At 47.3% G+C, this 16161-nt stretch overlaps 1 protein-coding gene across 1 annotated transcript in view; it reads left to right on the top strand.

Annotated features, from left to right (window-relative positions):
- The window catches only part of LOC310672833 (uncharacterized protein), a 35559-nt gene extending 20057 nt beyond the window's left edge, over positions 1–15502 (top strand). Inside the window, exons 10-16 of the mRNA XM_083430489.1 lie at positions 2535–2784; positions 6581–7348; positions 9772–9880; positions 10803–10885; positions 11466–11592; positions 12976–13083; positions 14613–15502. Coding sequence (XP_083286615.1) covers positions 2535–2784; positions 6581–7348; positions 9772–9880; positions 10803–10885; positions 11466–11592; positions 12976–13083; positions 14613–15463 — 2296 coding nt within the window. The 3' untranslated portion in view covers positions 15464–15502. The remainder of the gene's footprint in view (positions 1–2534; positions 2785–6580; positions 7349–9771; positions 9881–10802; positions 10886–11465; positions 11593–12975; positions 13084–14612) is intronic.
- The last annotated feature ends 659 nt before the right edge of the window (positions 15503–16161 follow it).

The raw sequence follows: 16161 nt of genomic DNA, 5'->3' as shown, positions 1-16161 counted from the left end.
TGCGACTGCTCACTTTATGGGAATGGCTGTGGAAAACAAGGAAATATCATTTGACACTATGCAGCAGGAACTTCAGGTTGGAGCTGATAATGTTGGAGCATTTGTTATTGATGCTGTAAAGACAAAGATGGTGCATTGCAAAATTGATCAAACAGAGAAAAGTAGTGGTCAGTCACAGCACACATCAAACCTTTGGAAAACAGCAGTGGCAACAGCTGTATGATACACTTAACTTCTGGAAACTAAATTTGAATCAAGTGAAAAACAGTCTCCTTAGCTTGTCGGATACCTGATTATTTGATGTAATATTTAGTTTGTATTGGATGGAAACTCGGCTATATTAAACCATTCAACTTAACTTTGTGAATTTTTTATTGAAAGTATCTAATAACAATCATACCTCTTGTTATGTTCAGTTCAGGTTACGTCTTGTCAGGTTGTGTCCCGCGGCGACCTGGAAGTACCGGAAAGGGTTACTTCCGGATTTCGCCGCTTGCGCATGATAAAATAACTTGAACTACAGGCTGATAAAGCAATAAACTTTAAATAAAAATAAAAAGGGGGGGGGGAGAAAGGTTCCTCAACAGCTTACAAATATCAATGAGAAGAAATGACACAAAAGGAAAATTTATTGGGAGGGGGTAAGTAAGCATATGGGGGACGCGGGTGGCACTGTGGGTAAAAGCCTCAGCGCCTAGGGCTTGCCGATCGAAAGGTCGGCGGTTCGAATCCCCGCGGCGGGGTGCGCTACGTTGTTCGGTCCCAGCACCTGCCAACCTAGCAGTTCGAAAGCACTCCCGGGTGCAAGTAGATAAATAGGGACCGCTTACTAGCGGGAAGGTAAACGGCGTTTCCGTGTGCGGCTCTGGCTCGCCAGAGCAGCTTCGTCACGCTGGCCACGTGACCCGGAAGTGTCTCCGGACAGCGCTGGCCCTTGGCCTCTTGAGTGAGATGGGCGCACAACCCTAGAGTCTGTCAAGACTGGCCCGTACGGGCAGGGGTACCTTTACCTTTACCTTTAAGTAAGCATAGGCACTGCTTCTCAGGCCCCATCTATGGCTTTCTAGGCTATGCATTTAAAGCAGAATGTGCCACTTTAAACTCCACAACATTTTGGGAACTGTAGTTTTGTAAGGGTGCTGAGGGTTGTTAGGAGACCCCTACCCCCCTCACAGAGCTACAGTTTCCAGAGTGGCTTAAATGTCCGTCTTTCTTCCTGGGGAACTCTGGGAACTGTAGCTCTAGCAGGGAATGGGGAAGGCTCTGCTAACAATTCTCAGCACACTTGAGCTACAGTTCCCAGGATCCTTTGGGGGAAGCCGTGACTGTTTAAAGTGGCACGATTCTGCTTTTGATGTACAGAACAGATGGGGCCTCGGTTACAGAATTCTTGGCAGGACCACCTGAAGAGAGAAAAAAAATATGCAAACGCGGGGAATGAAAAAGGAGTCATGAACTCCTGTTTGTTTTTTCTTGTTTTTCTGAAGGCGCAAGACATTATTACTGCAGGATCTGGCGAGGATGAAAATGGAGGTGTGAAAGCTTCGACGGGATGGATGTCTGGGCCATAGGCAAGACCCTCATGTCCTCCAGGCTGGGAGTATTGGAGAAGTGGTAGGAGTTCCTGAGGACGGTGGAATCGCCTCCGTCACACCGGGCAATGGCATAGTCGCTGGAGGAGCCTAGGCCTTGGGATGACGCCAAGGCCTTCTTGGCATCCTTCAAGCAAGTGGCCGAAGCCTACTGGTAGCCCAAGCAGGAGTGGGTGACCCGACTCCTGCCAGCCCTCCAGGGCGAAGCCGTATAAGCCTTTGCCAGGCTGGATAGATAGATAGATAGATAGATAGATAGATAGATAGATAGATAGATAGTAGACTTTATTTGCGTAGCCGACAGGCCATAGCATCAAAGAACAAACACCAACAAAAATGTATTACAAATATAGTTACCATAAAATCTTGTGACCTATTAAAACCCTAGGTAAATTAATAATCTCAGTTCTTAAAACTTGGCAGAAGTAATAAAATAATAATAATAAAACATAATGATAATAATCATAAGATCCTAGGCGAGGAATCCGGGTGACGACACTGGTGTCATTCAGATAACAGCTCTCAGTCTCATTGCTCTCTCGATAAATTTGGCAACCTTCTCTGTTGTCGAGCTGTTCTGGTCGGCTAGAAGTGAGAACAATTTGGCTTCGCAAGAGCGGCCCGGGATGGCAGATAGGAGCGGCGTAATGGTCTCGTCCCTGAGATCTTTATATAGGGAGCAAGACAAGAGAACGTGTGACACCGTCTCTACATAGCCAGCTCCACAGGGGCAGAGCCGGTTCTCAAATGGAATTTTTTGATATCTGCCTTCAAGAACAGCTGAGGGTAACATATTTAGTCTGGCCAGTGTAAAGGCCTGTCTGAGTTTTGGGATGGTTAAGGTAGACAAATAAGATGCCCGAAAATCAAAGTGGGAGGGGGGCAGATAAGCGTACCAAGCACTGAATTTCTTAATATAGGCCAGATTATTCTGCTGCTCAGGCTGGAAGTTGGGGACAGAGAGGACTATGGGAAGGTGAAGGCGGCCATCTTGCAGAGGGACACCAAGAGGAGGGAGAGCCAGTGCTGGCACTACAGACATTTCTGCTACCTGGAGGCTGAGGGGCCCAGCGGGGCTTACAGTCGGCTCCGGAAGCTGTGCCACGGGTGGCTGAAGGCTGAGAGGAACACCGAGGAGCTGGTCCTGGAGTTGCTGGTCCTGGAGTTGCTGGTCCTGGAGCAGTTCCTGGCTGTGGTTTTTATTTAATCCAGGGGTGGGGAAAGCTGTTGAGCCTGAGGGTTGCATTACCTCCTGGGCAACTTTTTGTGGGCCACAGGCCAATGCTGGGCTGGGAAAACATTAACCAATATTACTATCTCAATTTGGTGGCAAAATGGGTGGAACGTTGTGCTTCAGGGGAGAGGGAAAAAATCACTTGGCTTATTAGGTTGGAAAAGCTAAACCCAGACCATTTTGCTGCTCTGTGTTGGGACTTCATCTCACGTGTCAGTAATGAACAATTGCAGCAATCTCTTCCATCCGTTCTGCTGGTCATTTGAAATATAGTTTTTGAATCGCAATGCCTTTCCTTATTGACTTGACTGGGGTTTTTCCCCAATGCAGCTTCCTTCCCTCCGAAAAGAAGTTGTGATTAATTTATATAATATACGGTATAGCTTTTCGCGCCAGTTACTTTTGGTTCTCATGCTGATCCAATCTGGTTGGACTGTTCTTCATTATTTAATTTTTGTTTTTGGCTCTGTTCTGTATCACTTTGATAAATACTCAATTAAAAATTATTACAAAGAGAACATGGGAGCCTCAGAAGAGTCTTAGAAAAGAGGGAGCGACCCTCCTGTCCTCTTGTCTCACACAACAACCCTGGTATGAAGCAGTCCTGGGACTTGGGGAATGGGATGCCATTGCTGCTCCACCTTAGGCAGCAAAATATCTTGGATTAGCTCTGCACACGCAGCAAGAGTAGAAAAGAAACCCTTGTCATTCCCTCTGGGGCAACTTTCCATGGGCACATGCTAGTGAGGGGCGGGGAGCCAGGAGCTGAACTGGGCAGAGCAACAAAAGTAAATTTTACCTCTGTAAGGTAGGCAAGATCCCCTCCTGCATTGCAGGGGGTTGGACTAGATGACCCTCAGGTCCCCTTCAAACTCTACAATTCTATCATTCTAAGACAAGCTAGAGGCATTATCAGAGTTCAAGGACACTTGCGAGGGGCAGCAAGACCAGGGAGGGGCCACACAGAGAGGGTTTGAGAGATGCATTTTGCCACTGAGACTAAGATTCCACCTATGCAGAGGGAGCTATCTACAAGCAATTTAAGACTGGATTACTCCATGCAGGGCTTCCGCTGCACTCGATCCAGAAGCTGCAGTTAGTGCACAATTGCTGACAGAAGCGAGGCCTTGTCAGCATATAGCACCTGCACTTGGAGATCTGCACTGGTTGGGAATTTGCTACTGGGCCAAGTTGAATGTGTCACTGTTAATCTATAAAGCCCTTACCTTGGGACTGGTTAACCTACAAGATCGCCTTACCCAATATACACCCACTGTTACCACTTCAATCAGCGGAACGGGCACTTCCAGGTGCTACAAAATACCTGTTCCATCTACACTTTGGAATTCCCTGCCTGTTGAGACCAAGCAGGCGTCTTCACTGTGCTCCTTTCGGTGCCTGATAAAAACAGATTTGTTAGGCAAGCCTACCAAAATATTTAGAAAACCTTTAATCCGTTTTTAGTGTATTGCTATTTTAACTTACTCAAAGTCTTAAATTACTGTTGTTCTTATTGGGAGTTTTATTATTTTATATTTTTTTGCAAACCGCTTAGAGGTTTGCTTGTTTGTTTTAACAATCAAGCAGTGTATGAATTTTACGAAATAAGAAACTACTGGTGGAACTGCGGGGAACTATTGACTTCCCTTGCCTGCAAGCCTAAAATTGCAAAAAAATCTGAGGGGTATTCCAGACCTTACCAGTCTCTGATGAAGCAAAAGCAGACAGCAAAGGGTCTTGTGGCACCTTTAGGGCGTAACAGCTTAATAATAATAATAATAATAATAATAATAATAATAATTCATTTTTAAGAGCAGAAGTTTCTGTAGACCACATCATCAAATGCAAATTGCTATTTGCGATGGGGCTGTGTTGTTCAGTGGTCAGAACATCTGTTTTGCATGCAGAAGGTCTCTGTTTCTGTTCCTAGCATCTCCAGGAGAGGGAGGTCAAGGAGACTCTCGCCTAAAATTCTGGAGAACCTCTGCTGCCAATAAGGGCATGCAATAGCGGGCTGGATGGGCCCAATGGATGAAGTCACCTTCCCATCTTGCAATTTAATCAAAAAGACACAGACATTTGATCAGCTTCATCTGAAACGGCGGAGGGAACGCGATTTCCCCCTCTCCCTCCGTTCAAAAGGGGACCGGAAATAGAGTAAGAAGCGCGTGTGCGTTGCAGCCTCCTCCCGGCCTCTTGCCTCCTTCCTCCTTAAAAAGCGTGGCAGCCCGATCCGGCCTTAAATGCAGCTTTCCCGGGGAAGTAAAGCTTGCAAACGCCAGCCACCCCCGCTAAGGTTTGGCCTGATCCGGGTTGCAACCTCCTCCTGCCTCAGAGTGATGGAGGGAGAGAGAGAGAAAGTATTGCTGGAAAGGGTTAAACTCAGATTCCTGGAGGAACTGGGAAATTTGAGAAGGGGGGTGGAACTGGAAGTGGTGTAATAATTCTCTCTCTCTTTCTCTCTTGCTCCCTCCCCTTCTCTTTCCTGCTTTGTTGAGAGGGTCGGATGCCTGCTTTTGAATGGCTGCGAGAGAAAGGTGAGTTTTAAAGGGGCAGATTTGGCCGAAATGTGGTGGGGGCTGGTGCAGATCAGAGAAAGGAAGAGTTGCAAAAATGTGTTGCTTGTCCGGGCTGCGTGCGGAGGCGCGACTGGGAAAGTTGGGCTTCCAACTAGGTTCGAGGGTGGGTGGGTAGGAAGCCCCCGCTGCAATCCCGCACCTTTTGAGCTTGCGGCAATGGTCGATTTGCAGGTTTGGAAACAACAACATGCGCAGAGTGGCTGGCCAGGTCTGCTGTGGGAACCCCGTCTTCTGATCTAGAAGCTGTTACCCCCAAACCAAAGTGGGGGCTCTTCTCTCTGCGGTTCAAAAGGCCACACTGGCATTTCTGCCCCACCTTTTCCTTCAAGGAGTGCAAGGTGCTGCACATGGTTCTTCCCTCTTCATTTCATGCCCACAGCAACCTTGTGAGGGAGGTTAGGAAGAGAGATTGGCCCAGTGAGCTTCATGACTGAGTGGGGAATCGAACCCTTATCTCCCTAGTCTGACACTCTTAACCACTGCTACTCCCAGGGGAAGAGTGTAGAGACGAGTGGGGAACCTTTTCCCAGCCCCAGGGCCACATTCCCTTCCAGGCAGCCTTCGGAGGGCCATATGCCGGTTGTAGGTGATGGGAGCAAGGCAAAAACAGGCACTGTTTTGTCACTGCTTGTGGGGAAAGGTGCTTGGAATAACCAGTGTAAATTGATGGGAGTTGTAGTCCATCAACATCAGGGAGAGGGAATTTGAGTCTGAGACTGAGCAGGCTTCTGTTTCCCCAACTTCTGGGACTTGAGCGCATGTTGTAAATGGCACTATACATTGAAAGCACTATGATAATCACTTTAAACTGTCATGGCTTCCCTCCCAGGAAATCCTGGGAGCTGTAGTTTGCTGAAGGTGCTGGGAGCGGTTCAAAAAGACCCCAGTTCCCCTCACAGACCTACAATTCTTAGAGTTCCCTGGAAAAGAGGGATTGATTGTTCAACCACTATGGCAATTGTGGTGTTTTGAATTTTATAGTGCCGCAATTTGCCAAAATGGCTCCTTCATTATGCCTTTTGGTGTTTTGTTCTTTTTCTTCTCTGCAGGGACCGGTCCCACTTGCCGTTCACACCCAGGGGATACTGTCAGAGAAAGTCTCGGCAAAATGCTGTAGGGTCTCCTCCTTGAACTGAACCTGTCTGTATAGCCACAGACCCGAAACAAAAATTTGACATTACGGGTGTGGGATATTTGTCCCAATCCCCCCCCCTGAAGCAGAGAGAGGACACCGAGGATCCAAGATGGAGGAGAGGTTAGAACCCGCAGGCCAAGCAGCACCGCATGGCGTCACGATGGCACGCCTGAAGGAGTTGCCGGGCCGGGCAGCGCTGCAAAATGGCAAGCAGCAGCTTGAGGATGGGCTGCCCCAGGAATGGGCAACCCAGTGCCAAGAGTTCCTGAAGGCCCTGGACTCCCATCGCCTAGGATGGGGAAGCCCACCACGGTCAAAGCTTGGGCCCTGGGACGATGCCAAGGCCTTTCTGGCTTCCTTTGAGCAAGTGGCTGAAGCCTGCCAATGGCCTCCAGAAGAGTGGGCGGCGCGTCTCCTGCCGGCTCTCAGCGGAGAAGCCCAGCAGGCCTTTAGCGGCCTAGAAGCTGCCGAGAGGGAGGACTACAGGAAGGTGAAGGCGGCCATCTTGCGAGGGGAAGCCAGCAGAATGGAGGCGCTGCGGCAGCACTTCCGGCAGTTCCGCTACCAAGAAGTCGAGGACCCACGAAGGGTCTACGGGCAGCTGCAGGAGCTCTGTCATCAGTGGCTGAAGCCGGAGAGGCGCAGCAAGGAGCAGATCCTGGAGCTGCTGATCCTGGAGCAGTTCCTGGCCATCTTGCCCCAGGAAATGCAGAGCAGGATCAGGGCCTGGGACCCGGAGACCAGCACCCAGATGGCGGCAGAGGAGTTCCTGATGAGTCCCCAAGAGGCCAAGGCTTGGAAATGGCAGGTGAGGTTTTAATGCATGTCGCCGTTTAATTCAGGTGTGGGGAAACAGCCTTCTAGATGCTTCTGAAGTGCAACTCCCATCGTCCCCAGCCATCGGCCATGATGGGAGTTGGAGTCCAATGGCAGCTGAAGGACCGCAGGCTCCCCAACCCTGCGCTACTTGGACGGCTCCTGATTGAATGAGGCCCCCATCTGCCCTGTACTTTTAAAGCAGTCTTGTATCACTTTAAGCCGTCATGGCTTCTTCCCCCAGTGAGCCTTGGGAACTGTTTGTTGAGGGTGCTGACCCTATTCCCCTCACGGAGCCACAATTCCCAGCATTCCATGGGAAGAGAGCCTGACAAAGTCACCTGGAAATTGTAGCTGCGTGAGGGGAATAGCGGGGTCTTCCCACGACTTTTCCTACTTTGGTAACATTCAATTGCCTGTAATTCAACGGCTAGTCGGGCCTGCTTTTGCATACAGAAGTGTTTTCTAGTCTTTCACCTCAGGCAGCAAAATACATTGAGCCAGCACATGGGGCATCTATGACAGGAGAGGGGGAAGGAGCAGGGAGAACAGCCACTTCCACCCCCAAAAAGAAATCATAATTCCCAGCTTTCGACTAAAAAGAACAGAGGAAAGTTTTTGGCATTTGTGAAAGCTGTGCTGTGCGGTCTGTCTATCTAGATCATCTATCATCTATCTATCTATCTATCTATCTATCTATCTATCTATCTATCTATCTATCATGATCTATCTATAGTTTTTTATTAAATTTTCTCTTTCACAATTTTGAATACTCATTTAAACATCCTTAAATTATCAATGACTTCTCTTCTTCTCTTTCCATGGTTCATTTTGCATACCATAAATCCCTGCATATTTTATATAAACTAAACCATTCAGTATTCCATTATTTTATCCATCAAAGCTTATTTACACTGTTGAATTTATCTTAATGCTGCCAACATTTTCAAGTGAACACGATTTCCTGCCATATATTCAATAAACCTTTTCCAATCTTCTCTAAATTTATGTTCATCTTGTTCTCTTATTCTATATGCTATGTCTGCAAGGTGCACATAATCCATCAACTTAAGTTGCCATTCTTCTTTGGTTGGGACCTAGTTCGTTTTCAGTTTTGGGGCTAACAAAACACAGGCCGCAGTAGTGGCATACATAAACAATCTTTTCTGACACCTGGGGATTTCTGTCTGAATTATCCCCAACAAAAAGGACTCTGTTGTTTTTTTGGGAAAGTACTTTTAAACATTTTTTTCAATTCATTTTGGATTATTTCCCAGTTCTTTTACCCTTTTACAAGTCCACCACATATGAAGGAACGTTCTCTCAACCTCCTTGCATCTCCAGCACTTATCTGATTCAGTCTTATACATCTTAACTAGCCTACTCAGAGTTAAATACCATCTGTAAATCATTTTTGAGTAATTCTCCTTCAAAGAATAACATGCTGTGAACTTCAAATCGCTTTTCCAAAGGTTTTCCCAGAGATTAAAATCTATATTATGTCCTACAGTATATCTATCACCCAGTGTGTCATAGAGACTTTGGCAAGCTCATCTTTTGCTCCTTTTTTCATGCCATTTATGAATTGCTTTCCCCAAAAATACCTCAACGGTAAAAATAATTTTAAAACAATTCCACGTTTGAAAGCAATTAAGAACAATTCCACACTGCAGTAGGTGCTGTAACTTTCCATCAGTTTGACTTTGCCTACCAAGGCACACTCTTCCATCGTCTTCTAGCAGCAGGAATAAAGAAACTATTTCAAATCCAATATGAATTTGGGCCAGGCGAGCTGGAAAGCACTTCCAGAGACCTTCCACTGCAGGGAGCAGGTCTAAGTGCCGTGGACTCACAACTTAGAGCTGTGAGCACCAAACTCAGTTCCAAAAGTCAGCGGAGCACAGCAGAGCATGAACCACACAAACGACAGCTCTGAAGTATAACTTCTTTTATTCTCTACAGCTACTGCATAAACTAGCTAAAGACTAATTAGAGACGCTGGACTGCATGAGTGTTACGGCTGCTTGAGCAGTCACCTTATCTATATACTGATAACACTCAGACTCCCACAGGCTGGAGCTGAAGAAGTGATGAGCAAAATCTGCCCCCTCCTTCCTGAAACATTGTCAGCAGATTATTGCAATGGGAAGGGTGAAACATCCTCAATAGGCTGGGGTAAAAATCTGCACTTGAAAGGATGGTTGAACAAGGAAGGCCTTCAATATGCACCAAGCAGATGATAGAGGTGACACAAAATGCCCAGGCGCTTTTCTTACTTGATCCCCCCCTTTTGTAAGAAGCTCCCCTGCTTCCCCCTGCCCCCTTCAGTTATTCGCTTTGTCCACCTCCTGCCCTCCTCTCAAGCCCCCCTGCGTCTTCCCCATCCTGAGTGGGATCTGTGTTGTTCTTTTTCAGATGCCGGCGGAGGAAGTGCCCACAAGCCCCTCAGAAGCCAAGGGGGCACCTCGGAGGCAAATCTACATAGAGGCCGATGAGAAAGCAGAAAAAGACCTCTGTTTGCTGGGTGAGGATTCATTGGGCTAGCACAGCATTTCTTCAAACTGGATTCCTGGGATCCTTCCGCGGATTTTCAGGGGGTCTTGCGATGAGAAAACTAGCAACGGCTGAAAGACAGTCATGGCTCACCCCAAATATTGAAGGACTACAAGTCCCATTATCCCTCACTGGAGTTAGAGTCCAGCAACTTCTGAAGGCCCACTAGGTTGGCGAAGGCTATTTTAGGGGACGAACAAAGATGGCTGGGGTTCCATTTGGCACTCCTATGACATCTGTGCTGGTTATTTCTGGGCTCAAAGTGCAGCAAAGAGGGGCTAGCTACCATGTGGCCGCCACTCCAAGGAACAAAATGTCTGGGGCTGACACTTGTTTCTTCCAAGCCCTGGGTATTGTGTGGCATCCTGCCTTGTAAAACAGATGCACCAGTTGCCAGTTTGTTTCAAGCTTAGGCCTCAAATATCTACATGACTTAGGCCTCAAATATCTGAGATGACCTCTTTCCCTACAGACCCTCCCGGGTGTTAAGATAAGCAGAGGGGGCCTTCTTGGTAGTTCTGCTCACCCCAGAAGTTTATGGTGGGGTAGCCCAAGAGAGAGCCTTCTCTAGCATCCCCACGATTGTGGAACTCCTTACTGTCAGAGCTGTTTCTGGCTCCTTCATTATATAGCTTCTGACTGTAATTTATTTTAAACTCAGTGCTGATTTTCTAGAAAAATCGGTGCTGGAACTCACCATGAACGCTTCCCTTGTTCTCTTATAATGGCAATTAACGTTCCGATGAGTTTCAGCTGATAAAAGCCCTGTTGAAATTTATCTTCCTAGTGGGTTTTAAATCGCTGCAACCTGCCCAGGACCTTATCGGGAAGGGCGGATAAGAAATGGACTCGATCACTATTATTGGTATCTGAAACATTCCCCTTCTTTACAGCCAGTGGAATAATGTCGCCAAGTCATCCCAGTCCGGTGCTTCCTCCCGAAGAACAAGAAATAGTCGACACTGAGCTTTCTGAGGTATGTGAGGTTCTGGGGTGGGAAATAAGTTTTGACCAGAGGGCCACATTTCCTTCTGAGCAACTTTCCAGGAGCCACATAGCAGTAGGCAAAAGTGAATGGAGTAACAAGTGTGAATTTTACCGTTTGGAGAGTAGGACTATTTCTGTACGTTCACACATGCTTATGTGCATGTGCGTGCACACACACACACCCCACACCGTTTTTCATCCAGGCAAGCAAGAGTTCAAGGGCGCACTTCAAGCAACCAAAAACACTTGAGGAAGGCTGGAAGCAGGGCTGGTGAGAGGAAACATCCGAGGGCCAGATAATGTCCTGGGAGCTGCATTTGGCCCCAGAGCTTGACGTTTTGCAGCCATGATCTAACTTGAGGCAGAACAAGGCAAACCAGGTGGGCCTCTACCTCAATGAGCCTACAGTGTTGACAGTGGGGAGAGATAATGGAGAGGAGGAAAGGGCCAGTCTCCAAAATTATACAGCTATTAGAATCATAGAGTGGTAGAGTTGGAAGGGACACTAAGCATCATCTGGTCCAACCTAGGAAAATGCAGGAATGGAGGGGATACTTTTATCGTTCCAGGGAAGTGTGAATTTGAATGAGGTGACTGTGGCATTGGGCAGTGCTGAGTGGGCAGTGCTGAACACCAGTCAAGGAACCATGCATTGGGAAGTCATGCAGGAGGACTCTGAGGACATCAGCTCTCTAGGTAAGGAAGTCCTCACCCTGTATTAATGGAACGTGGCAGAAGAGAGAATATGAGGTTTTTTTTTTTTTTTAATGCATCAAAATATAATAAGGAAAAAGAAGGTGGGGGGAGAACAAATACGTTTTATTTATTTCCAATTCTTTAGGGACCGATTTTCACCATAGATGGTCATAAAGCAGTTTCCACAACAATCAATAAAACGATCCCTCCATGAAAAGAACAGGGTGTTGTCTTGAACCCCGCAAGGCTGTTGGAACTGGGCTTGGGTTGGCAGACTCTGACCATAGCTGTCAACCTTCCCAGTTTTTGTGGGAAATTCCCTTATTCCAGCGCAGTTTCCCGCTGCTTCCTGCTGCTATCCCGGATTGTTAGATATCCCGTGGACTGTCCCCGGGACAGGTGAGGCTGCTGATCCCTCATTTTCGAGGCTGCTGATCCCTTATTTTCGAGGCTGCTGATCTCTTATTTTCAAATCTGAAAGTTGACAGCTATGACTCTGACGCACCCTCCTCCCTGCCCTCATCCTATATCCTAAAGGCAAGCTCGTTGTTTGAGTTGGGATCCTAATGCAACTGAAACAGCCCCATCCATACAGAAGAGAGAAGCATTGGTAAACTTGGGGTAATGCCCCATGATTTGCAAAGCACGAAACATCTTTTTGGGTGGGGGAGCCCCTCAGAAGAGACTGCCCCCCCCCCCACAAAAAGCCAATCAAATGAAGATTGACCATGTTCATTGGTCATGGAATGCTGGGTGGCTGTTTGCGAGGGAGGAAAACTGGAGGATGAATGAAATGGAGTACTGTGGAACAGGGTTTGGCTGACTGAGGATCTCATTCTGTGGCTGCTTCTGCTTAATCCCCAACCAGCAGTCTAAGTAGAAAGTGTTCTGTGCTTATTTTAAAACTGTATTTTATTGAATCTCCAAAAATATTCCAAACCATTTATCATCATATACAAAAAAATATTTTTCAATGTAAATTTCTTCTTGAGTTCCCACTTCTCCTTTCCTGGTGTTTGTTTTTTGCTTCTTTTCATTAGCTGTTTTGCAATACATCTGTTTTTACTATCTAAACTTCACTACCATTAGTTATTTCAGTAACCCACTGCTTACATTTCAAAGCCTGCCTGCGACTTCATGTATAGGTGATATTTTGATAGATAATCCATCAATGGCCTCCATTCTTCTTTAAACACTTTGTCATTATGTCCTCTTAGTCCAGCAGTTAATTTCACCATTTCATCAGAGTCCATCAGTTTCATAAACCAGCTTATTTTGAAACTTTTTAGGTTGAATCCACAAATATTCTTTGCCCCGCCAAACGTTCAGTCAATGACTATTTCTCTCAATGTTCCTTTTATCTGTTTCTCTCTCTATTCTAAGGAGGGTTTGTGATTCCCAAACCAGAGGCTGTATCCCAAATGGATAAAGGAGACATGGGTTTCACCGAGGACTCTGAGGATGGCGAGGTATTTGCAGAAAGCATCTCAGGTAAAGGGGAGGGGTATTAAAGGCAGGGCGGGGCTTAGTTGGGAGGGGGTGGTTACAGAGGGGTGCATCACACACCCTGGGATTGCTTTCATTGTGCCTGTTTTTCCATGTGCCACTTCCTGATTTTCTTGTCCTGGGTGCTGATTGGCTGGGAAAGTTCCATACGGTTGACCACACCCACATGGCTGCTTCAGCCAATCCACATGTCAGAATGAGGTGGGAGAATTCTGAGGTGGTTGAACAGACTTCGGACTGCATGGGGATTTTTTAAAGGTCCCATGTAGTAGTAGTAGTAATTATTATTATTATTAATAATAATACCCCGCACATCTGGCTGTGTTTCCCCAGCCATTCTAGCTGGCTTCTAGCAGAATAGCAAAAGCACGATAAAACATCAAACCACTAAAAACTTCCCTGTATAAAATGAGTGAGCCAGCACCTCCCTGCAGGAAGAAATCTAGCACATCAAAGAGGAAAAATACCTCCTTTGCCTGCTGTGCTGGTTTACTATTTGCAAGGATCTGAAACTTACTACATTTACTATATGTATAGGCAAACTGCCCCCCCCCCCCCTCTGAGCAGCTTCCTCCCACTTTCTCATTTAATTCTTATGACAACCCTGTGAGGTAGCTTAGACTAAGAGATGTTGGCCGGCCCAAGGTCACCCAGTGAGCTTCTTGGCTGAGTAGGGATTCAAATCATGATCTCCCAAATCCTAGTCCAGCATACTGGCTCATGATGCAAACTGGGGGGAAAGAGGAGTTGCATCCGTTGCCAATAAGCTGATTGGGGACATCTGAAAAGCCCTGTTCACAACAGTTTGCAAGCGGAGACAGTGAGCTGATCGTTGGGATTTCTGCACACCATGCTTGGAAAAACAGGTTAGCTGTGACATCATGCATGAGCCTACTGTCTCTGCTCCCTTGTGTGTGGATGGTGGCATTTTAGCTGCATAACGAACGGTACTTACACTCTGACGTTGGTAATGGCAGGAATTCTTGATTCTTTTTTATATATAATTTTTATTAAATCTCCAAAAATATTGTACAGACCCCCCCCCCCCATAAAGTTTCCAATTGACTTCCCACCCACCCTTTCCTAATGCTTGTTTTTTACTCCATCTTCTGAGCTGTTTACAACAAACGTGTTTTTACTATCTAAATTCTAGTTCTTTCATTAATCCACTGCTTATATTTCAAATCCTGCCAGAGATTATGTATGGGTGACACTCTGATAGATAATCCTATCCTCCTCAAACACTTCATCATTATGTCCTCCTAATCTGGCAGTTAATACTGCCATTTCAGCATAGTCCATCAGTTTCGTAAGCCATTCCTTCTTCGTTGGTAATCCTTCCTCTTTCCACCCCTGTGCATATGAAGTTCTAGCTGCTGTTGTCACGTACATAAATAAATTAGTCAGCTTTCTCGGGATCTCCATGCCCATTATTCCTAGCAAAAAGGCTTTGGGGTATTTTTAAGGGCTGTCAATTTGAACAGAATTATTGTCTGCGTCATCTCTCTTTGCAGATGATGAAGAACTTCAAATCAAGAAGGAGAGTCCTGCGCAAGGATCCAGAGAGCCGGATGAAATATACACTATGTCGCTGGAAATATCCCAAGGGAAAGCTTCTCTGGTAGCCGAGATTCACGAACAAGGATGCAAATCTGACGAGCGATGGGGAGGAAAGCCGGCGGAGGGATGGGGTGAATCAAACGAGGTGGCAGAAAGTCACGGGGCAGTGAAGGGAACCTCGAGACATGCACGGGTGAATAAATTTCTGTACTCGAAGGGTGGGAAATGGTACCGATGCAAATCCGGACTGGTTGCAAACCAGAGTGTCCACTCTGCAGCCATGCCTTACGAGTGCCTCGCGTGCGGGAAGCGTTTCCAGAAGAAGAATTACCTGGCGAAACACCAGAGGATCCACGCGAGGCCCAAGGTGTACCAGTGTTCCGAGTGCGGGCAGAGCTTCAACGGGCGAGAAGGATTCGTCCGGCACCGAGGGATGCACAGAGGGGAGAAGCCTCACGAGTGTCCTCAGTGCGGGAAGTGCTTCAGCCAGAGGGAGAGCCTGATCAGGCACGAGAAGATCCACACGGGGAAGAAGCCGTACGAGTGTCCCGAGTGCGAGAAGAAGTTCTGCCGGAGGGACTCGCTGGTAAGGCACCAGAAGATCCACACAGGGGAGAAGCCGTACGAGTGTCCCGAGTGCGGGAAGAGCTTCAACCAGAAAGAGGTGCTGCTCAGGCACCAGAGGATCCACACGGGAGAGAAGCCATACGGGTGCCAGGCCTGCGGGGAAAGCTTCACCCAGAGAGCCATACTGAACAGACACGAGAAAACCCATCTGGGGGAAAAGGCCTTGTTAATACTCTGAGAATTAATGGGGCTCTCAAAGATGCGCTGGCCGTTTGTGTATTTTGTGTGTGTGTGTGTTTTGACAGACACAGACCTTTTTGTAAGCTGCAGATAATGCCTATGTTTTCAGAGCTTTTCGGAGCAATAGCTCAAGAGCTGTGAGCCTGGCAGTAGTTCCCGAATTCTGGATGTCCTCAGACAAGAGCCGCCTCATTGGGTACTAGAAGAGGTGGGCAGGGCCAACTGGGAATTCTCTTGCTGGCCACGCCCCTTTTGGGAGAAACCATTAATGATAGACGCAGGTGGCGCTGTGGGTAAAAGCCTCAGCGCCTAGGGCTTGCCGATCGAAAGATCGGCGGTTCGAATCCCCGCGGCAGGGTGCGCTCCCGTTGCTCGGTCCCAGCGCCTGCCAACCTAGCAGTTCGAAAGCACCTCCGGGTGCGAGTAGATAAATAGGGACCGCTTACTGGTGGGAAGGTAAACGGCGTTTCTGTGTGCTGCGCTGGCTCGCCAGATGTGGCTTTGTCACGCTGGCCACGTGACCCGGAAGTGTCTCCAGACAGCGCTGGCCCCCGGCCTCTTAAGTGAGATGGGCGCACAACCCTAGAGTCTGTCAAGACTGACCCGTACAGGCAGGGGTACCTTTACCTTTTTATTAATGATAGAATCTTTGAATTGTAGACTTGGAAGTAATACAAAGGGGCACTTAGTCCAACT

Source organism: Podarcis tiliguerta, assembly GCF_965153285.1.
Source record: "Podarcis tiliguerta genome assembly, chromosome: 2".
NCBI lineage: Eukaryota > Metazoa > Chordata > Lepidosauria > Squamata > Lacertidae > Podarcis > Podarcis tiliguerta.
The sequence above is the reverse complement of the archived record's forward strand: the minus strand, read 5'-3'. Positions and strand labels throughout refer to the sequence as shown.